Genomic DNA, 21,979 nt, shown 5'->3' with positions numbered 1-21,979 from the left:
GGTCCCCGCGCCTCCCCGCGCTCCTCCCCCGCGCCTCGGTTCTGCGCTGAGGTTGCGGCTCCGCCGGGCAGGCGCGCGGGGACTCAGGCGGCGGCGGCGGCGGCCACCGGGTGCAGCGGGTCCGGAGCGGGGAGCCGGGCTCAGCCCCGGCCTGCACGAGCCGCGGCCCTCGCCCACCGAGGCCGGCCTGGGGGGCCCGCAGGGCGCGCGGAGCGCCGAGTGCGCGTGGGGCTGGGCCCCGCACCCCGGCACAGGAGCGCGGGCGCGGCGTGGCGGAGCGCGGGGCATGGAGCCGGCCCGGGAGCCCCCCGCGCGCACCCGGCCGCCGCCGCCTCCCGCCGTTCGCCCTGCGCCAGCCCCTGCCGCCCCCAGGCCGCGCTCGCCCGCCGAGGCGGAGGGCCGCAGTCCAGAGGGGCTGCTGCGGCGATCGGGGTCGGGCTACGAGGGCAGCACCAGCTGGAAAGCGGCCTTGGAGGGTAAGCGGTGAGCGGGACGCGAGAGGCGGGACAAGAGTCACCTTGGCCGATCTCCCGTGGGGAGGGCAGGGAGGGCAGTGAGGGCGACTCTGGACCCCCGAGGATGGATGTCAGGGCATCGGATGCCACACTGCGGGGCAGTGGGGAGGAGGTAACTGGGGACCACCTATCTCTGCAGCTAACTCACACTCTGACCTTGGGAGTAGGTTTCTCGCGCTGAGCTTCAATTTCCTCATGAGTGAAGGGGGCGGTTACTGTCCCGCACTCACCTGGGAAGCATTGAGAGAGTGGCTTGACCCTCCAGCAGTGAAAACGCCCTGGGCAAAGCTCAAAAGCTGTAGACCCCAGTCGCGGTGCTAATGCCCTGTGAGAAGGGGTTGGCTGGGAGGTGGGGGTGAACGCCTGGAGGTGATGGACTGGAGAACCTGCAGGGGTCCCACCTACCTCTTTCAGTCGGAGGGGCTCAGGAGGTGACCCCTGACTGGCCAAGGGGGGCGGTTACCAAAGTGGAAAAGAGAGTTTAAGTTCATGAGTTCTCCCAGTCCGCTTGGGTGGCCACTGGTGGTGTGTGGTGTGGGAGGTGTGGCCAGAGGGCTGGTCCTTTGGAAGTTTCTTGGTAAACTTGACACCCAGAGTCCCAAGGCGGAGGACCTGGACAGCATCAGCTAAGGGAAGCCCTTAGCTGGATTACCCAGCCATTAGGGAAGGAATATCAGGATAGGAGGACTTCCTGGAGTAGGTGACTTCATAGATATATGGAAAGAGAAGGAGTGACATGTTCAGGGGTCAAATAGTGAGAGGTAGCCTGTCCCCTGTGGGGAACTGACCTTCAAAGTACAGGATCGGGGAGGGGTGAGAAGTGAGGAGTCCGGAGGACCCAGATTGTGAACGGCAACCCAGGCCTTGCCAGAGTTTGGACTTTGTCTGAGGCAACTACTGAGAGATTTAAAGCATAGAATGAAAATGAAGCGGGTTTCATTTTCCAAGCGAGTTTAACCTTGGAAAACTGATGGTGGCCCAGAGGGGTCAGACCAAGGCTAGGTCAGCGAGGAAGGTGGAGCTGTGGTCGGAGGAGGGACATAGCCAGTGGCAGCCAGGGCAGGGGCCTGGCCGAGGAGGGAGAGATGGGGCAGCCGTGTCTGCATTTGGCCCAAAGGTGGGTGGACCAGGAGACATGGATGGCCTGAGGGCGGGGTGGGGAAGTGCAGACTTGGGGGAAAGCTGGACACCTGGGTGGTGATTTGGGACAAAGGAGGCAAAGATGTTGGAACTTGGAGAAGAAGAACTTTTGCAGAGAGGCTTCGGGCTGAGAAGAGCTGAGCCCTCTTCTCAGGATAAAGGTGGACAGACCCCTCTCTTTGACGTGCGTCTCCAGGCACATTGTTAGATTTGCATGTGACACCCTGCTTCCCTCCCACCCAAGTTATTTCTTGGTTGCTCACGCCTCTTATCTGTATTCTCCACTCATTCATTTGTAAGCATTTCTCCAGCATCTGCCCCAACCTAGCTCTAACCCCCAGGGGTTAGGGCCATTTCAGAGGTGGTGTGGCCTCTTTCAACACCTCTGGCTTGCCACCTCCTGTCTTATTCCTCATCCTGACCTTGGCCCCGTCTGCTTCCTACTCCCAGGGGTGACTGGGCCAACCACCTGCAAGTTAGGCTGAAGAAGAGGCTGCACGCCCGGCAGGAAATGGTCCAGGGGGTCTTTCAGGACACTGGGTCTTCCGGGCCACCCTGTGGTCCGTGTTTACCTGTGGCCCAGCCTCATCTCACCTGTCCGGGCATGGCTCCCTACCTCGCCTGACTCTGGGTCTCGGGGCAGCTCTGGTCCCTTGCCCTTGTTCACATGGTCCATCAGAAACAGGCTCACTCTGATGCCTGTGGACCTTGGGGGCTCAGCCTCCGGGGCCTATGGGCCTTTCCCATTGTTTTAGCACGTGGAGTCTGTGTCCTTGCCAGGGGCCTCCCCTCTGTCAGTCCCCTGAGCATCTCCTGGGTGTTCCCTGGGTGCCGCATCTCCCGTGGGGAGAGGGGAGCTCTCAAACCAGGATGGTGCTCTCCAAGGTCCTGCCCTGTGCTGGCCGCCACACCTCCCCACCCCAACTCATTCATTCTTCCTCACCTCCCACACACACTCCTGGAGGGCCCACTGTCCTGGCGCACCTCTCGGCACAGGGAACATCCCTGTGCTTGAAGAGATCGTGGGGCAGGGGCCGAGGCAGCTTGTTGAGGGGCAGAGAGAACGAATTCTGGGGTTGGCCAAGCCTGAGCCAGATCCTTTCACTGCCAGTGTACTGGCAGGTTTTCAAACTTGTCCGAGTCTCAGTTTTCCCACCTGCTAAGCTAGAGAAGGATTTCTGCCTCTCAGGGCTACACAGACAGAGGTGCTGGGGTGTAGGGTGTGTGCAGGTGACCCCTTTCCCCAGTCCCTAGAGCCCGGTGGGGGAACCCAGGCAAAGTGTGTGACTGTCTGCTCAACCAAAATCCTTTGACTGCTGGTCTGCCTACTGAGTCCACAGCCCACCCTGAACTGTGTGCATGCTAAGTCTGACTCTTTGCAACTCCACGGACTGTAGCCCGCCTAGCTCCTCTGTCCATGGGATTCTCCAGGCAAGAATACTGGCGTGGGTTGCCATGCCCTCCTCCAGGGGATCTTTCCGACCTAGGGATTGAACCCAAGTCTCCCACATTGCAGGCGGATTCTATACCATCTGAGCCACCAGGGAAGTCTAAGAATACTGAAATGGATTGCCATGCCCTTCTCCAGGGGATTTTCCTGACCCAAGGATCAAACTGGGGCCCACCTAATAAGCCCATGATGAAACCCTCGATATGGAATGAGTGGTCTGCCATGTCTGTGGACCAAGAGATCAATTTTGCAGCCCTTGCTTAGCCAAGCATCTGTTTTGAGACTTCTTCTTTTGGCTGAGCTGCGGGGTATGTGGGATCTTAATTCCCTGACCAGCTATTGAACCCTCACCCCCTGCGTTGGAAGTGCAGAGTCCTAACTACTGGACAGCCAGGGAAGTCCTTGTCTTGAGACTTCTTGATTTGACCAAGCTGAGCCCTCAGGGGAGCTGTGCTCCTTTATTACCACGTGCTGAATATTTATCAAACCCCTACTATGTGCCAGCCCCATGCTGGGGCTTTCCTATAACCGTCACATTTAACCCTCATGTCTGCCCTTCCACGGGCTGGGTAAGTGTCGTGTGTATTTTATACAAGAGGAAACTGAGACTCAGAGAGGCTCAGTGTCTTGCCCAAGGACACACATCGCTCTGTCACAGGTGAAACCCCATTGGGTTTGCCACGAGGCCCTCTGATGTGAGAGCTCTTACCCTGTCCTGACCTGACCAAGGGCATGGGGCTCGGTGAGGCTAATTGGAGAGAAGTTATGCTTGTGACGCACGCAGCTCTCCTCCGTGTGCTCCTCAGATGACCCTGCCGCCTCCAGCAGATATTTTTTTCCTCTTCACAGGTTAAGTGACGTGGAAAACATCTTAAATCTAAAGCTGAGATTAGAGCCCAGGTCTTTAAGACTTTCCTTTGATGAACAGTTAGCTTTATAAATAGGAAGCCAAACAGAAATTCTTCCAATTGAGTCCTCTCCCTGTGGCTATTAACCTTTCCTTCCACCCTCAGCCTTGGGGGACAGGTTGCAAAAGTGATCCAAAGCTGCCATCTGGGTGCTGGAAAGACTGGAGGTGATTGGAGATGGGAATATTTCTGGCACTGGGGGTGCGGGGGTGATGAACAGCAGACTGGGGGGTACAAGAGGGGGGCCACAGATGATTCTGCAAATCTCAGGCTATAGATTTTTCAGTGCTCACCAATTCTGAATTTTTAATGTTGAAAGTTTCTTGATTAGGCATAAACCCACAACTTCCTGCTCAAAACCACACACACGCATTTAGCAAAGCCTCTTAAAAATTTAAAAATTACCAAACTCTACATTTGAGAGTTTTTGACTGTCAACTTAGGGACGTCAGCTATGAGTCTCTTTTGTGCTATGATATGAACGTTGTCGGGATTTGTCTGGGCTTGGAAGCCAAATTTTTTTCAGTTGTTCTTTCTAACATTAGGCTAAATCATATGCATTTATAACATAAATAAACTGCACCCTCAAACTCCATTTAATAAAGGCCAGTGCATACAAGGAAGGATTGCTGAGTTAGACATTTGTTCTGGCTTGAATTGTATCCCCCTAAAAGATGTGTTGAAATCTTAACTCCACAGTTCCTCAGATTATGACCTTATTTGGAAATATGGTCACTGCGGGTGTAATTAGTTCAGATGAGGGCATACTGGAGTAGAGTGGGCTTCTAACTCAATGTGACTGGTGTCCTTCTAAGAGATGGTCACATGAAGACAGACACACAGGGAGAAGGATGTGACAATGGAGGCAGAGGCTGGAGTGATGCAACTGCAAGCCCAGGAGGGCCGGAGATCACCAGTAAACCAGGAGAAATGAGGACAAAGCCAGGAAGAATTTGCCTACAGGTCTCAGAGGGAGCATGGCTTGCTGACACCTTGACTGTGGACTTCTAGGCTTCAGAGCTATGAGATGACACATTTCTGGTGTTTTAAGCCACCTAGTTTGTGATGGTTTGTTATGTTGACCTAGGAAACTAATACCACATTGTTTGGGGTTGTCCAGCTCCAAGGCCACCCTCGGGAGTGAACGAACTGTCAGATCCTGTAGCGTGTCTTCTGTCTGTCCACAGCACAGTGTCCAGGGCAGTTATCCCGTGAAAGACGAGGAGAGTCCTCCATTCTGGTGATGCTGGAGGTGCGGGCACAGACTCCGCTTTCTCTGAGAGCAGGTGTATATACACATGGTCAAGGGCATTGTCATTCAGGGCAACTAGATTCTCTGTGCGTTTCCAGCCCCAGTTGGTGCTCTGTAACATGCCAGGCGATGACTGCGCCCTGTTAGAGGGAACCCAAAGGTGAGGAAAGTACAACCCTTACCCCAAAGGACCAACTCAATGGACATGAACTTGGGCAAGCTCCAGGAGATGGTGAGGGACAGGGAAGCCTGGCGTACTACAGTCCACGGGGTCGCAAAGAGTCGGACACGACTGGAGGACTGAACAACTGCCCAGAAGGAGCCTGTGGGCCAATAACCATCATGATGGTAGTTGTTGACACTGAAGGAGAGCTTACCGTGCCAGGCACTGCTCTAAGCACAATTTGTTGAATTCTCATAAAATTCTAAGAGGCAGATACTATAATGACTTTGTCTTAAAGACAAGGAAAATGAAATAGAAGCTAAGTAACTTTGCCACAAGAAAGTGGCAGAGCTGGGATGTGAACCCAGGTGAAGTGGTTTACAATGCGGACTGAGAGGTGTTTATGGAAGGAAAAAGAAGGATTCACACAGCGTACTTGCCATGGGCGCCACCATGCAGCTCAAGGGCATCAACCTTACAACACGCAGCCCCTGGGGACGGCAGAGCTGACCCAGATGGGGTTCAGCCCTCTGCTCTTAACGGGCCTGGGGCCACCCGCCTCTGGATCCTGCTTAGTTGTCAGTACAAACAATGCCCATAGCAAGGACTCCCGAATGTCTGTTGGACTTGCAAATAAAGATGGCAGACTAAACACATGCATTTTTCTTTCCCTTCTGAAACTCACTAATACAATAGTAAAAGGTTTTTTTTTTTTTTTTCCTTTTATTTGGGAGGGGGTCACTGAAGCATGTAGGATCTTAGGTCCCTGACCAGGGATCGAACCCATGCCCCCGGCAGTGGAAGCACAGAGTCTTAACCACTGGACCGCCAGGGAAGTCCCAATAAAGGGACTTTCAAGTAAAGATGGCAGACTGAAGACATGCATTTTTCTTTCCCTTAAAAATCCAATAAAGGGATTTTTTAAAAAGACCACAAGAATAATAAGAACAGGAGAGAAAACAATAGCAACACAGTTGGGAGCTAGGGATCAATGATGATGATCAATGATGATCAATGATCAATAACTGACACTGACTTCCCTGGGCTTAGAAAGTTCAGGAAGTAGAGGAGCACGCAGGACCCCACACTGGTTAGCACAGCAGTGAATGAAGAGGGAGCTGATGTTAGGAGGGCTGGGTGAACCCTTGTTAGGAAGACTTCAGGTCCCCAATCCTCTTCCCACTCTGTGAGCCTCTCCCCAGCCCTCTGCCCTGGGGAGAGAGGACATCCAGACACGAGAACATTTGAGAGCAAACGAGGCAGCATCTGCGGCTTGAGGGCTGAGGACGGCCTCCTCACCTCTTGTCCCAGGCAAGACTACATCCTCCAGGAGTGAAAACAGAGGGACAGCCCCCAGGGACGCTGACCCAAAAGGAGAAACCCAAGAAGGTCCACAAACAGAGAGCTGGACTTCCCTGGTGGTCCAGTGGCTAAGACCCAGTGCTCCCAAGGCAGGGGGCCCAGGTTCAATTCCTGGTCAGGGAACTAAGATCCCACAGTCAAATAAATAAATATTAAAAAAATAATAATAAAATCAAGTGTTAAAGAGAGAGCCTTGAGGACTGACCCAGCCAGGTCACCCTGCCGTGACCTCCACAGTTAATAAGCTCCTCTCACGGTCTCAGAGGCGCCAATACAGTCTTATTCCTCCTGCCTTAATCATGAACAAATAACCAAGGATCTTGAGATGTATGAGGAAAGTCCCTGACATGGAAGCTAGAGATTAAAACACATGAATGGGGGGGTGGGGGAAGCAGTTTGGAAAAAACAGCGATTATATAGACTAAACTTTCTGCCCACCTCTCCCCCAACCCTCCTGCTTCCCCCACAAAATATCAACTAAAAAACTGTCAGTATTATTCAGAGAGAGAAGAGAAAATATCGCATCATTAAAGAACAGGATGTTTTAAGAGGGAGTATTCAGGGAACAGCAGCAACAAATCCCCCAAAACCTTGCAAGTTAAAAATAATCGTAAAAATAAAAGATTCAGTAGAGAGTGGGAAGGTAAAGTTTAAAAAAATCTTCAGGAAATAGAAAAAGGCAAAGTGGATATGAGGGCTTCCGCTGTCTGCTCTGGTGCCATGTCCTCTTCTTGTAAGGGCATTAACCCCACCATGGGAGCCCTGACCAAGAACAGATCTGCTGGTAACCTTGATCCTGCACTCGCCAGCCTCCAGAACTGGGGGAGAGATGTGTCTGTTGCTTCAGCCATCTAGTCTGGGGATTTTGTTAGCCTGTGAAGACTAAGACAGAAGTGGAGTAGAATTCCTGATTTTGCCTCATCAGCTTAAAGGAGCTTTGGAATTGAAATCAGGATGAGCACACAGAAGTGTAGGCAAAGGGAAATAATTACTTACAGGGAAACAAGAAGTTGTGTAGAAATAATACGCTGCATAGCTTGCTGGGAGCAGCATTTACATTGTCATAAGAAAAGAACACTGAACTTCCCTGGTGGTCCAGTGGTTACGATTCCTCACTTCCACTGCAGGGGGCGCAGGTTTTATCCCTGGTCAGGAGAGCTAAGATCCCACAAGCTGTGTGGCATGGCCAAAAAAAAAAAAAAAAAACACAAAAAACCTCACCAAATTATCAGTCCAACCCAAACTATGATGTTGAGAGGGTAAGTAGTATGTGAGTGGTCAGGGTGGGACAATAATGCAGAGAATTAAATCTTCCTCATTATTGTGGAACGTCAATAAGTAATGTCTTAAATAGAAAAGTTGAGCAGTATTGACTTCTTGACACAAAGCTTTTAGAGATTTGGAGGTAAATACCGAAAGAATTTGCTGAAGGAATTGGAAGTAGTTGCCTCTATGGAAGGGGCGATGTTCTTTGGTTGTGTAGTGAAGCCTGGTAGAATTTCTTGACTTTGGATCTGTTGCTTTGCAGATCCTTGATAAAGGACCAGGTTTCTTTTCCCAATCTGTTGTGAAGTACCATACAGATGAATTACTAGAAACAGTATCAGGCACTTGGATGTCACAGGAATGCTGAATTGCTGTAGACGTTTCTACTAATAGATACTTCCTCTTGACTTTGGTACTTAGTTCATACGGGTGGACAACCCAGTGGTGGGCTGTGGAGGTGGTTCTTTCATCTATGCACATATATAATATAAAACAATTTTAAAGGACTTAAAAACAAAAAGGAAGTTCTCATCTACTGGTGGCTCAGCTGGTAAAGAATCCGCCTGCAATGTGGGAGACCTGGGTTTGATCACTGAGTTGGGAAGATCCCCTGGAGAAGGGACCAGCTACCCACTCCAGTATTCTGGCCTGGAGAATTCTACGGACAGAGGAGGCTGGCAGACTACAGTCCATAGGGTCGCACAGAGTCTGACACGACTGAGTGACTTTCACTTCTCACATCTACTAGGATGGCTATAACAAACAAAAGTGGAAGCTAACAAGTGTTGGTGAGGAGATGGAGAAAGTAGAACACGTGGTGTCGGCATCTCTGGTAGGATGCAAAATGGTGTTGCAGCTGTGGAAAGCAGTTTGGTGTGTCCTCAAAAAGTTAAATGTAGAATTATCATATGATCCAGCAATTCTACTCCTAGGTATATACCCCAAAGAGTTGAAAATAGGGACTCAAACAGATCTTTGTTGGCCAATGTTCACAGCAGGATGATTCATAATAACTAAAAGATGGAAACAGTCCATCTAACTGTCTGTCAATGTATGGATGGATAAACAAAATGTATGTAATCATACAATGGAATATTATTCAGCCACAAAAAGGAATGAAATTTTGATACGTGCTACAATATGGATGAACACTGAAAACAATATGTTAAGCAAAAGAAGTGAGACCTCAAAAGACAGATATGATTTCATTTACATGAGGTACTTAGGATAGGTGAATATTAGAGTCAGAAAGTGAATGAGAGATTAGCAGGGGCTGGAGAGGGTTGGGAATGAGGCGTTAATGCTTGATCAGTACAGAGTTTCTGTTTGGGATGATGAAAAAGTTTTACAAGTAGATCATGGGGATCAATGCACAACTTTGTGAATGCAATTAACACCATGCATCGCACCCTTGAGCATAGTTAAAAAGGCAACTTTTATGTTATGTGTATTTTATCACAATTAATAAAACTTTCAAAGACCCTGTGTCTAAAGTCTATAAGCATTCTTTCATTAAATATCAAATTAAATGCCATTTGCAGCAACACGGATGGATCTAGAGATCGTCATACTGGGTGAAATAAAGTCAGACAGAGAAGTACAAATATTGTATGATATCGTTTATATGTGGAATCTGAAAAAACAGAAGAATACAAATGAATTTTTTTACGAAACAGAAACAGACTCATAGATTTAGGGAAGGAACTTATAGTTACCAGTGGGAAGGATTGAGGGGAGGGATGGTAAGGGAGTTTGGGATTGACATGTACACGCTGCTATACTTAAAATAACCAACAAGACCTACTGCATTGCACAGGGAACTCTGTTCAATATTATGTAACAACCTAAATGGGAAAAGAATTTGAAAAAGAACAGATATATACATATATAAAATGAATCACTTTGCTGTATACACCTGAAACTAACACATCATTGTTAATCAATTACACTCCAATATAAAATAGAGAGTTAAAAAATTGCTGTGCAGGATTCCACTGAATGAATGCCCAACATTTTATCCATTCTCCCTTTGACAGACATTTAGCTTCTTTCCATTTTCGCACTGTTATGAATAAACCTGCTATGAGCATTTAAAAAATCAAATTAAAATTTGGAGTGAGAACAATAAATAAATAAAAATTTAAAGGGAGAAGCCAGAGGATCAGGAAAGCCTTCCTGAAGAGGATGGAGGGTGTGGGGCAGAATTTCAAGAGATAGCAGTGGAAGAGGAGCACTTTGGGAGCAAAGATCCAGCCACAGGGCTAAGAGAGTGAACTGGGTATTTCAAGGAGTCTGTCTGGCTGACATTAGGGATGAGGCAGAGAAGCAGCAGGAGATGAGAGACTGGAAAGTGCTAACAGCCACAGAAAGAGTTCAAGTGCGTAGCCTTGAGGGAGGGTTTTAAGCAGAAGTATCACAGAATCAGACAAACCTGTGCTTGAGAATGGCAATTCAGACTTCAGCACCAGGATGGCCTGGACCAGAGGTCTCCAACCTCCAGCCTGTGGACTGGTACCTCCTATCAGATCAGCATTGGCATTAAATTAGAAATAAAGTGCACAATACATGTAATGCACTTGAATCATCCCCAAATCATCCCTCTCCCTCATGGAACCCCTCATGGTCCCCATGGACCCCCTCATGGTCCATGGAAAGATTGTCTTCCACAAAACCAGTCCTTGGTGCCAAAAAGGTTGGGGGCCACTTCCCTGGAGGGCTTGTTCAAACACAGAGTGCTGGGCTCAGCCCCAGTTTCTCAGTGTCAGGACTTGGGGTTGGCAGTGGGAATGGGTGGTAGGGATGGGCCATAATCAATCCCTTTCTCTCTCCTCAGATACCACCACGCGTCTCCTGCTGGGGGCCATCGCAGTGCTTCTGTTCGCCATCCTGGTGGTGATGAGCATCTTGGGTGAGCATGGATGTCAGAGCATTTGTAATTCATTTCCTACACACCTTTCAAAAGCATGTCTAATTAGGTCAAGAAAGGTTCCAGACATATCGTCAACTTTGTGGGGGTCAAAGTAAACAGGAAATAGAGTGTTGGCTCTAGATGACATTTTAGCCTAAAATAATATGTTCACACATCGATTATATCCATCCCCTTAACTAAGCCATGCAGCGAAAGTGGAGACGTTACTTAGGTACCATTACAAAAATGCTTCAAGAACGCTGAACAAACTTGGTGTGCGTTAGGCGGGCAGTGCTTCATGAAAGAGACAGTTTGGGGTTAAGGGCCTTAAAGATCTCATTCACTCACTCAACAAACATTTATTGATCCTAGCTGTGTGTTAGGCCCTGGGCTAAGTGCTGGAGATATATATTTTTTAAAGTGTAGTACGACATCAACTCCCTTGTCCAGTGATAGGGTATTGCCTGGAGGTCTCCCATGTGGTAAACTCTGAAGAATGAATAGTTTCCTGGAGACCAGGAGGAACACAGACCAGGGCATTCTGAGAAGGAGAGTCCAGGGAAACACCAGTGGCAGGCAGGACTGAAAGGGTTGAAGGAGGAATAAAAAAGAGGAAACTGCTACAAGTAAGGCAGGCCAGGCTATATGACCTGGGGCTTTGCTGCTTGTAATGGATTCAAGCCAAAGTGATTTCAGGACCTCTGTCTTTAATCTTTGAGAAGCATCCCAAGACCTCAAGATGGGAGGAAAATCCACGGATAATATCAGTTCTATTCAACCCGCACTTGCAGGGCATGCAGGCTAAGCAGGGCACTGTGGGTGCTTAGAAAAGAAGGTGGTGACCACCAGCTTGGATCCACCTAGACTAATTGCTACAAATTAAACTGTTCTACTGCTGTGTTGGGAGGGCAGGGCAATGTGTAAACAGAGCATATTGTGATTGGAGGAAAGCACAACAGTCTTCGGACATCCTCATGGAAAAGCATGGCCTATACTTCTAAGTGAGCCTGCAGCTCACTGAGCAGGAATGCCCAAGTGCCCATTAATTAATTAATTGGTGTTGGCGTAGGGGTAGCTCCCTTGGGCGCTTGAGTACCATGGGCCTGTTCTTGACTCTGTCCTGGTCTACATTTTAATCAACCTTCTTATATGAGAACAAATGAAAAAAATATGCTTATGGAATTTGTAGGCAATACAACCCAAAGGGGGATGTTCCACAGGCCAGGTGAAAAAGAAATCGAGATTAAAATTCATCCTTAAAAACTCAAATGAGCCAACGTGAATGAAGCGACTGTGTAAGAAATAAACACAAGACCCTGCATTTAGATTTAAATGTGATTTACACGTGTTCTGGGCAGGGGGGCCTGGTTTGGAAGGAGATCATAGGAAAATAGTTGAAGAGTATGGCTGAATTCCTTTTGGCAAGGAGGCCCTTAGAGAATTGCATGGAAGCTCCGGGCTTCCTTCCCAGAAAAGTGCACCTATGCACATACTCACAGATTCTTCTCATTGGAGAGTCTGCAGACTGGAAAATCCACAGCAGCCGGAAGGGGTATGGCGATCACTGCTGGGTGGCAGAGCACAGCTGATGTGTCGCAGCCTGTGCTGGTGGCAGCGTTTTAGGGGTGATGTGGGCGCATCACAGTGAGGCAGGCAGGATGGAGAAGGTCTGGAGAGCATCCCCTCCAAGGGATTGTGGAAGAAACGGTGTCTGTTCAGTTCTGGAAGAGGGGGATGTGGGTCCTTCCTCAAGGAGAAGGCAGAGCAGGTCTGTCCGGGTCACTCCAGAGGCAGATCCTGGGTCCGCGGTGCTAGGTCACAATGGGAAGGCAGGTTGAGACTCAGCATTGAAAAGGAATTTCCAGCGCTTCCTCAGCGTAGCCGATGAGGGTGTGGCCAATGAGAGTGGGTGGGAGTGGGGGTCAGAGGTCGGGGGTGGGCTGCAGGTGGGAGTGGGGGGGTTATGGAGCCCATGGAGTCTGGCATGGTTCCCACCCTGGCTGAAGAGAGAGGATGGTCACCAGGTTCAAGTCCGAGTTTCTAGGATTCCACGGCCTCCAGGAGCTCAGAGAGAGAGGAGAACATAACCTGCTATAATACTTCCCCTCACAGGGGTGTCCCTGCCAAATTGCTCTTCCTAGTTCATGTAGTCCTCAGCCTCCGACCTGCCAGGCACTGTGACAGGCCCTCCCCTGAGATGAATGACTGATGGTCACCAAAGACAGGGGAAGTGGGATTTCTGGGGGCCAGGCAGAGGCTCTCCGTGCTGGCAGCTACTGAGTCCCTCCTTTTCCCTGCAGCCTCCAAGGGCTGCATCAAGTGCGAAGCGCCCTGCCCGGAGGACTGGCTGCTGTACGGAAGAAAATGCTACTTCTTCTCGGAGGAACCAAGAGACTGGAACACGGGCCGGCAGTATTGCCACAGCCACGAAGCGGCACTTGCTGTGATCCAGAGTCAGAAAGAGCTGGTGCGTGCGGGACGGGGGGCGTGTCGGGGCGGGGCGGGGGGCGTGTCGGGGAAAGGGGCGGGGCCACCCCGGGACAGCCACGCCCAAGGACATGGTGCCCCCTGTGACCTGTTTCCAGACGGGTGGGGTGTGCACGTGGGCTCCACAAGTGGAATCTGAGCAGCTCCACGAGGGGCTCTTGTTCTCACTGCTCTTGTCAAGGCCAGCTGCGTCCATTCCAAGGCTGGTTTGCTGAGCTCAACACAGTTAAGTGTAAGCATTACAAATTATACAGGCACTTGTGAAATGTGAGGGCTTCCTTGGTGGCTCAGACAGTAAAGAACCCGCCTGCTATGCAGGAGACCTGGGCTCAATCCCTGGGTTGGAAGGATCCCCTGGAGGAGGGCATGGCAACCCACTCCAGTATATCAAATTGGCATCTTCAACTAGTCCATGTCAGGATCTGAGGTCCCACCTAACACCCCAAACAGTTATATCACTAGAAATATGAATGTAACACAATGAACAGGTCTCTTGGCCATTTTTGGATTTTGTAGGCAACAGTTTGTGCAATTCAAAATCTAAAATCACTTCTGTTTGTCTCTGATACACAGTCTAATAGCCTCTTTCTGCAGAGAAAGGCCCAGGACAGCCAGTCCCAGATAATCCATCAAGCAATCCCAGGCTTCCTGAAAATCAGGAATGTTGGCATGCTGGGTCCCCAAGCTAAGAGACAAACCCTGTTCCAGGGTTCCTGCCCCATTGGCACATCCCCAGAGTCCAGGTACCTTGAAGGCCATTGCAGTGCATCTGTAAACCCAGCTCCTCAGTCTTGGGGTGCAGTGAGGTGTCTCCTTCATGGTGTCCACACATCTTGAGAGCCAGTCTTCCAAGTTGAGGTTCATCTGTGGATGTTTGAGCAGTCAGGAGGCCACACCTGACTCTGCGGTTTCCCTCTTTCCTTGGTGCAGGAATTCATGTTCAAGTTCACACGGAGGGAGCCCTGGATTGGCCTGCGCAGAGTGGGGGACGAATTCCACTGGGTCAACGGGGACCCATTTGACCCGGACACGTGAGCTGAGGCTTCATCTCCTGGCCACCGAGCTTAAACCGGGGAAGACCTAGCCTCCCAGACGAACCCCCTGAGGGAGAACTTGGTTTTGTGTTAGCTAGAGCCACTCACCTGTAGGGTTAGGAGTGAGGGACAGAGACCTGGGCATGGGAATGGCTTTACTGTTCCCTCCCCAGTAAAGTCCAGCCTGGTTTGGTGGTCCTGTCCCATGTAGGCATCAGAGCTTCCTGCTGCTGGAAGGGGCCCAGGCTCTTTCCATCTTGTGACTCCCTCATCCCTCTGCACAGCTCAGTGTGGCTCAGAGAAAGGGGAGGACATCCCAGGACAGCCCTCTGCATTGGGCAGAACTTAGCCATATGGCCCCACCTGACAGTGAGAGAGGGGAGGAGCTGGGACTTCTCTGCTGGGCAGTCACGTGCTACCTGAACAGTTTTACTATGGAGAAAGGGGATCTGAACTATGGGTCCCAGGAGGGTCCTCTTAGAGAAAACACCTTGAGGGTGTTGGTGGCGTGTGCCAGGATGGTATTATTTGTGTGGCCCACGTGGTGTGGCAGCGAGCGTCTGATTTGTGTGGTGCATGTGTAGGGTGATGGTGGCAGCAGAGAGGGGGGCACTTTAGGCTTAGGGAGACACAGGTCAGCACACACAGGGGCGTAATAACCTCAGCCTCTGATCTAGACCCTAAGGCTGGAGGACTAGGCCCGAGGAGCTGGGTGCGGGCACAGCTGCTGACCTGATGTGACCCTCGGGCCACGAAGACTTCCCTGTTCCTGTGTCTCCCTGTCTCCTGCGCTCTTCATTCGGTGCCTCTCTCTGTCCTCACTGCCCCTTCCTTTTTTCTCCTTTTTCCTTGTCCTGTCTTCATCCCCAATCTGTTCTCAGAGCTGCTGAGACAGTCTTGCCTTGCTGCTGCCCCTGCCTCTCCCCTTCTGGAAGCTTCTTGCTCCCAGAACCCGGGGAGCCCTGGAGGCTGGGACCCCAGGATGTTGACCACCCAGCAACCAGCAGGCCTTGGGGCCACGCTTCTCTGACCACTCTGACGTGGTTCTGGCCTCCCCACTCCCTCTTGGGGTCCTTCTGATGCCCTCTGAGACCCTTGTTCTGACCTTGGTGGTGGGAGGCTCAGGTCAGGGTGACCAAATGAGTTTAAGAAGAAATGTTGAGATTCAAAAGGGATGATTTTAGGCAGGGAAAACCCCCTGTGCTATTAATAGCTGTAAGAGGTGCAGGCAGGGTGCCGTGGGGAGGTGGGGTCAGGGGAGGCTTGTCCTAGATAGGGTCCCAGTCTCCTGGCATGAGTGAGCTGAGCCTGGCAGGATGGGGAAGCCGGATGGGGAGTGTAGGATGCGTCCAGGACACGTCTGTGGGCGTTACCAGGGCGATTGGAACTGTGGACAGAGTTGGGAGATGGTGGGAGCCACACTAGCAAGGTCTATGGGGCGGACTGTCCCAGAGCAGGGCAGCTCCAGAGGGAAGGATGAATCACAGGGCCTCCGGGGCTGCCCAGCGATGGGTGGCATCTGCCAGCGGTGAGTGCCTGGTCTCGTCTCTCCCGGCCACAGGTTCCCCATCGCGGGCCCTGGGGAATGCGTCTTCGTGGAGCCCACCAGGCTGGTGTCGACAGACTGCCTGATGACCCGGCCCTGGGTGTGCAGCAAGATGGCCTACACGTGAGGTGGGTCACACCAGAGGCCACCCTGCAACCAGGCTCCGAGACCTGCTGGCCCGGGGCCCCACTCCAAGGCAAAGCAGCGAGGAGGATGCTCTCTGCCCCTGGGTGCTCTTTCCCAACCCCTGAGTCCTGGTCCCTGGTCTCCTTGGCCCCAGGCAGGTCCTGTGGCTCAGCAGTCAACTCCCACGAGCTCAGTAGTACAGTAGGCACCTGTCCTCAGACACACACGCACACCAACGCACTTGCTTATGCACACATGTGCACACAGCGCCCGCTCAAGTTCACAGTCTACCCTTAGTCAGCCCAACAGGTCTCTCCCTGGCCCCACCCTGGAGCATTTCTTCCTCTGGAGGCCCTGGTGCTCTGAGGAAGGCTGGGGGCTGACAGTCTGCCATACTGTCTGCACACACGGAGCCCCCTCCCCAGGCATCTCTCTTCTGGCACCTGGGGAGGCAGGAAGGGCAGCCCCCTCACCTGGCCCCTGCATCCACCTCTCTGGCCTTGCCCGGAGTCTCAGGCAGGCCCCTGCTGTGTCCGTGGTGCTGCTCTGTTGGCCACCGGTGGAATAAAGAGATGACTGGCGTCCAGAGAAGTCGGCTGCTGTTTGTTCCATGGTCGTGGACTGGGGGAGGGGCCATGGCTCGGGAGGACCGTCTAGGGAGGGACCGCCAAGAGGCACCTGTGTGGCCGGCGACACATGTAGGAACCAAGGCCAAAAACACGCTCAGTGGCCTCAGGGCACTGTTTAATGTTGCCAGGCCACTGTGTTATTCTTAGATGTCTGAGGGGTGTGCTCCATCTGGCGGCGTCATTACTATTCGACTCAACATGACAAACATTTATTCACACCTATCATGTGCCAGACACCACACCAGGCAGGGGGATCAGCAGCTGTATCCCCCAAGTGAGCACACAGGGAGTAGAGGGGCCAGCTTGGGAAGCACCAGAACATTCTGGGACATGGCTGGGGGATGGCTTATTCTGCCTTAGGAGAGGATGGAGTGAAGAAGGCGGAAGGATGAGAGGAGATCATGTGCATGTTGGGCTGGACAAGAGTTTGTGCAGGTCCAAGGGCCCCTTCCTGTTCTCCCTTGGTCTGTGGGGAAGGAAGGGGGGATGGGGCAGAGGCTGGCAGTTCCCCTGGGCCTGCAGCGGCTGCAAGTGCCACCCTCTCCAGCACACACCTGGAGCCCAGAGCAAGCGGTAGGGTGGCCTGGGCCTCCCCAGCCCACGGCCAGGTGAGATACAGGCGGGAGCTGCCTCGGAGTTGCATCTGTGAATCTGGGTCCTGGCCCCTTTTCTGAGAAAAGACCTTGGAGGGAAACACATCCTGCTCTGCTCTGGTCACTTTTACTGTCAGTTTTCAGACAAAACTGTCAGTTTCGGTTTTGTTGATTCTTCTGAAAGCTTTCCAGATATTTAGTAAAATATGGGTATTTTGTGGTTTCATATTTTATCTTCATGGGGAGCCAGTATAGAATCTGTGTAATGAAGAGGTTAAAGGAATGCAGTGTGGTGGTGGTGGCCTGTGGGGGGTTGGCTGAAGCCCACTGCCTTCCCAGCTCCTGTGGGGAAGTGTTTTGAGGGGCTGAGGACTGAGGAAGTGGTCAGCTGCTGTTGCTGCTGCTTGGGTTGGGCAGGAGCTGAAGGGTGAGTAGGGGGGTGTCTCACACTCACACCTGTTCTCAGTCATACACAGGCCTGGGGTTCTCACCAGTATCCTCCCATCAAAGGCTTTGCTGTTGTTGTTCAGTCACCAAGTTGTGTCTGACTCTTTGCGACCCGACAGACTGCAGCACACTAGGCTCCTCTTTCCTCCACTATCTCCCAGAGTTTGCTCAAACTCAGGTTCATTGAGTCAGTGATGCTAGTCTTACCTCATTTAATTCTCTTAAAAAGGACCTGAGGCGGATTATGCTGCCACAGATGACCCAACAGTACCCAGGCAGGGCCCCAAGGCACAAGGAGCGGGGCTGTGCTCTCATTCTGTTTTGTGGGTTCGAGTGGGAAGAAGGGAGCCACGAGGGGGCAGGGAGGAAGCACTGTGGGAGGGCAGGGAATAGGAACCCAGGCCCTTGGGATCTGATCTTTCATTCAGCGCTCCACAGCCTGCTGCCTCAGGGCACACTGGCAGGTGAGCTCGCCTAACCTTGGGTTTGTCCTGGGCTGGCTCAACAATTCTAAATCAGTTCAGCAAAGTTAAAGGAACTCTAAAGCTAAAAGAGATCAAACCAGTCAATCCTAAAGGAAATCAACCCTGAATATTCATTGGAAGGACTGATGCTGAAGCTCCAAAACCTTGGCCACCTGATTTGAAGAGCCGACTCACTGGAGAAGACCCTCTTGCAGAAAAGATTAAGGACAAGAGGAGAAGGGGGCAACAGAGGATGAGACGGTTTGATGGCATCACTGACTCAGTGGACATAAGTTTCAGCAAACTCAGGAAGGTAGTGGACAGGGAAGCCTGGCCAGCTGCAGTCCATGGGGTCGTAACGAGTCAAACAGGACTGAGCGACTAACAACAAAAGGAACTCTGACCCAAGGTCATGGATGTTTTCAGAGCTTTCTTATCTATTCCTACCCAGGAAGGAAACACAAGAGCAAAACAAAACACCGGCACGCCAAACTTGAGAAAGGTTGAAAATCCTTTCAAAGGTTATAAACCAGCCAGGGACTTCCCTGGAGGTTCAGCGGTTAAGATTCCGCCTTCTACTGTGGGGGGCGCGATCCATCCGATCTCTGGTCGAGGAAGATCTTGCACGCTGCCCTGCGCGGCCAAAAGCAAAACAAAATACCGATAAACCCAGCCAGGCACCCACGCCATCCTGGTGGGCAGAGAGCCAGGCTGGGTGGGCATGCAGTTCCTCCTGAGGCCACAGGCGGCAGCATGGAGTCCAGACCCTCTGCGGGTTTCTAAGCCTGGAGCTCAGAGCTGTCTCCCTGGGGCGGGGGCTGGGGGGTTGGGTGGGGGCGGGTAGGGAGAGGTCTAGGGTAGGGCTTCCCTTGTGGCTCAGCTGGTAAAGAATCCGGCCGCCATGAGGGAGACCTGGGTTCGATCCCTGGGTTGGGAAGATCCCCTGGAGAAGGGAAAGGCTAGCCATTCCAGTATTCTGGCCTGGAGAATTCCATGGACTGCATAGTAGTCCATGGGGTCGCAAAGAGTCGGACATGACTGAGCGACTTTCACTTTACTTCACTTCAGGCTAGGGAGAACGGTAGGGGCAAGGTGCAAAGAACCACCCTTCTGCCCCAAAGGACCACCCTCCAGCCCCACTCCTCAACCCCTTTGGAAGATTTTCCCTTCTGAGGCAACTCGCCTGGAGTTGAGAGCGTGCTTAGCTTGGAGCCTGGGTGGATTTGAAGCCACACGGCAGCGCTGTCCTCTGAGTAGCCCCTGGAGGGGACGGGAAGGCTGGAGCTCACCTCCCAGGCCACCCTCAGACGTTGGCTATGAAGATGGCGCGAGGAGGGATTTTATTAGCAGGACACAGTTGGGGGTAAGGTTCGTTGCTGTGCTGGCAGGTTCACTGGTGTTTGCTTAGTAAATTCTCTTACAGCCTTAACAGATGAAGAAGCAGGTTCAGGAACGTTAAGGGGCTTGCTCTATCTACATCACAAGCCTAGGGGGTGGGGGATAGAAGGAGCCAAAGGAGCCACCTTGGGAGAGGACGTGGGGTGCCCCTCGGCGATTTTTTTTTCCTGCGCACTTTTATCGCTTTCATATGGTTTTCAGGTGGAATTTCCCATAGAGCGTGAGTGACGCAAATACTGACTACTGCCCTTCTCTCGCTTCAAGGTCCAGTTCGCACTCCCTGGGACTGCTTCTGGGTCGGCAGCAGCCCTCGGTGACCACGCCTTCCCCCAACACCTCCAGCACCGAAGACTGAGCCTCTCACACGGCCGAGTGTGTGGAACTTCTCATCTGTGACGCATCTCTTCACTCATCTGACTGCTCTTGTCTGATTATAAGCCTCTGAATAGCAGGGATTATGTGTTGCTGGCTCTTTGTAGCACACATATGCTCAAAAAAATTGTTGTTGGTGACAATAAGATTGCTGGCGAGTGTCATCTCTTCACCCTTTGCCATGGGGGCAGACAGCCGTGGCCGGCTGCCTGTTTGAGACTTGCCTTTTAGGCTTTAGTGGGCGTGGCATGATTTTAGAGGTCCGGCCAAGATGAGATCTTTAATTTGTTTTGCTTCAGCTAAGTGAGCTCACTCACATTCCCTAAGCACGTACATACTGGGCCGCCTGAGTGGGGGTGGCCTGGAGCACGTGAGCCAAGAGGGAGAAATCCCTCCACCTCTTAAGATGTTCTTTGCATCATACACAGAGGACCAAGAGACCAGGCCCAGGGAGGGCTTCCAGCAGTGACTGGGGTTGGCTGCTGAAGATTCCTGTGATCTCCAGGATAATTATGCTAATGTCGCTGTTCTGTGTGTGAAAGACCACTTGGCTTTCAGAAATGTCCACTGTCAGCTGTGTACTTACACCAGGAGGGGGTAAAGAACTTCAAACAGGGAGCAAGTATGAGATTCACACAGAAGGGCATCCGGAAAACTTCTGCCATACCCTTCAGAGATACATTCTCAGCCTGGAGGGGATGTGCTTCCTCTTGGCTCTGAAGACCTGCTGGAGTCTAGTCTGGACTATCTCTACCAATGAGCAGGTGTGCAGCTCAGACTGCTGTGCTCAACCTCCCAGACCCCAGGCTTTACTTCTAATAAAGTAGAAATCGTGCCTGCCTGGCCTACCTCACAGGGTTATGAGAACTGTAGATGTTAGAATTTCAGGGATAAAAAATGATCAACCCTGTTCTCACTATCCATGAGGCCCAGAGAGGGTTAAAAAACTCGTCCAAGGTTGCGCATCTAGTGGCAGAGCTAGACCTCAGGTCTTGTGGCTCCTCTCTTCTTTGTTGATCTTCTTATTGTTGCATGTATCATGCTTTATTTGTTCACTTGTTCACCATCCACATGGAAGTGTAAGCCCCTAGAGGGTGGGGATCCACTCTCATGCTCCTTTGTTTCTCTGGAGCCTGGTGCATACTAAAGGAGCTTAATAAATGTGTGTTGAACTGATCTTGACTCCTAGTTCACATGCTCCTTCCCTCTATACCATGCCGTCTCTGATCTCGGAAATCTGCACTGCCAGTCCAGCTGCCCACAGAAAGTATGAAAACTTGGCAGATGTTTTAGAGAAAAAGATAAGATGCTCAACTACCTTGCAATGCCGATTAGCATCTTTTAGAGCACAGAATCCATCTGAACAAAGAAATACACATCTTAGACAAAATTGGAATAATAACAATGAATGCTGATTAAGAGCTTATAATAAGGCCAGGCATTGTGCGAAGCACTTCACACACATAGTAAGTGCTTAATAAAAAGTTATTATCTTTTTTCACTATGATGTAAACTGAGTAGGGGATTGGAATATGCTAGCTTCTGTAATACCTGCATTTCAGAGGCTTACCTGAGTAAAGATCTCTTTGTGGCTCACCCCGCAGACTAACGCAGGTCAACCACATGGAAAAGTGTTGAGGCATCCAGGGCCTTTGAACATAGAAGCTCACACAGGACGTGTTTTAGGGGATGTGGTAGATGAGGCTACCAGGTACCAATTTTTCCTTTCCTTTCCTTGTGGGTATGTAGAAGGACTGCACTTCCGGGTCTGTTTGAAGGTGGGTGTCAGGTGACACCAGAGCTTTAACCATGGAAAGGTGACATGTCGTTTCCTGGTGGAAACATTTAAGAACCAGTGCACACTCCTCCATATTCTATACTGCCCCCTCCTCCACTGCCAGTCATAATTTTTCTATTTG

At 51.3% G+C, this 21,979-nt stretch overlaps 1 protein-coding gene across 2 annotated transcripts; it reads left to right on the top strand.

The window, feature by feature from the left end:
• The first annotated feature begins 271 nt into the window (after positions 1 to 271).
• On the top strand, positions 272 to 21,236 carry CLEC2L (C-type lectin domain family 2 member L). 2 transcript variants are annotated; one of them, XM_027538859.1, is made up of 6 exons: positions 272 to 476; positions 10,890 to 10,964; positions 13,265 to 13,431; positions 14,382 to 14,482; positions 16,047 to 16,159; positions 19,953 to 21,236. In XM_027538859.1, exons 1-5 carry the CDS (start codon positions 287 to 289, stop codon positions 16,156 to 16,158), a joined length of 645 nt encoding a protein of 214 aa, XP_027394660.1. In that variant the 5' UTR covers positions 272 to 286; the 3' UTR covers position 16,159; positions 19,953 to 21,236. The 2 variants fall into 2 exon arrangements, with proteins under 2 accessions (XP_027394660.1, XP_027394659.1); XM_027538858.1 differs by lacking the exon at positions 19,953 to 21,236 and having other exon boundaries at positions 16,047 to 16,745.
• Positions 21,237 to 21,979: the final 743 nt, after the last annotated feature.

The sequence above is a fragment of the Bos indicus x Bos taurus genome, chromosome 4 (genome assembly GCF_003369695.1).
Source record: "Bos indicus x Bos taurus breed Angus x Brahman F1 hybrid chromosome 4, Bos_hybrid_MaternalHap_v2.0, whole genome shotgun sequence".
NCBI lineage: Eukaryota > Metazoa > Chordata > Mammalia > Artiodactyla > Bovidae > Bos > Bos indicus x Bos taurus.
The sequence above is the reverse complement of the archived record's forward strand: the minus strand, read 5'-3'. Positions and strand labels throughout refer to the sequence as shown.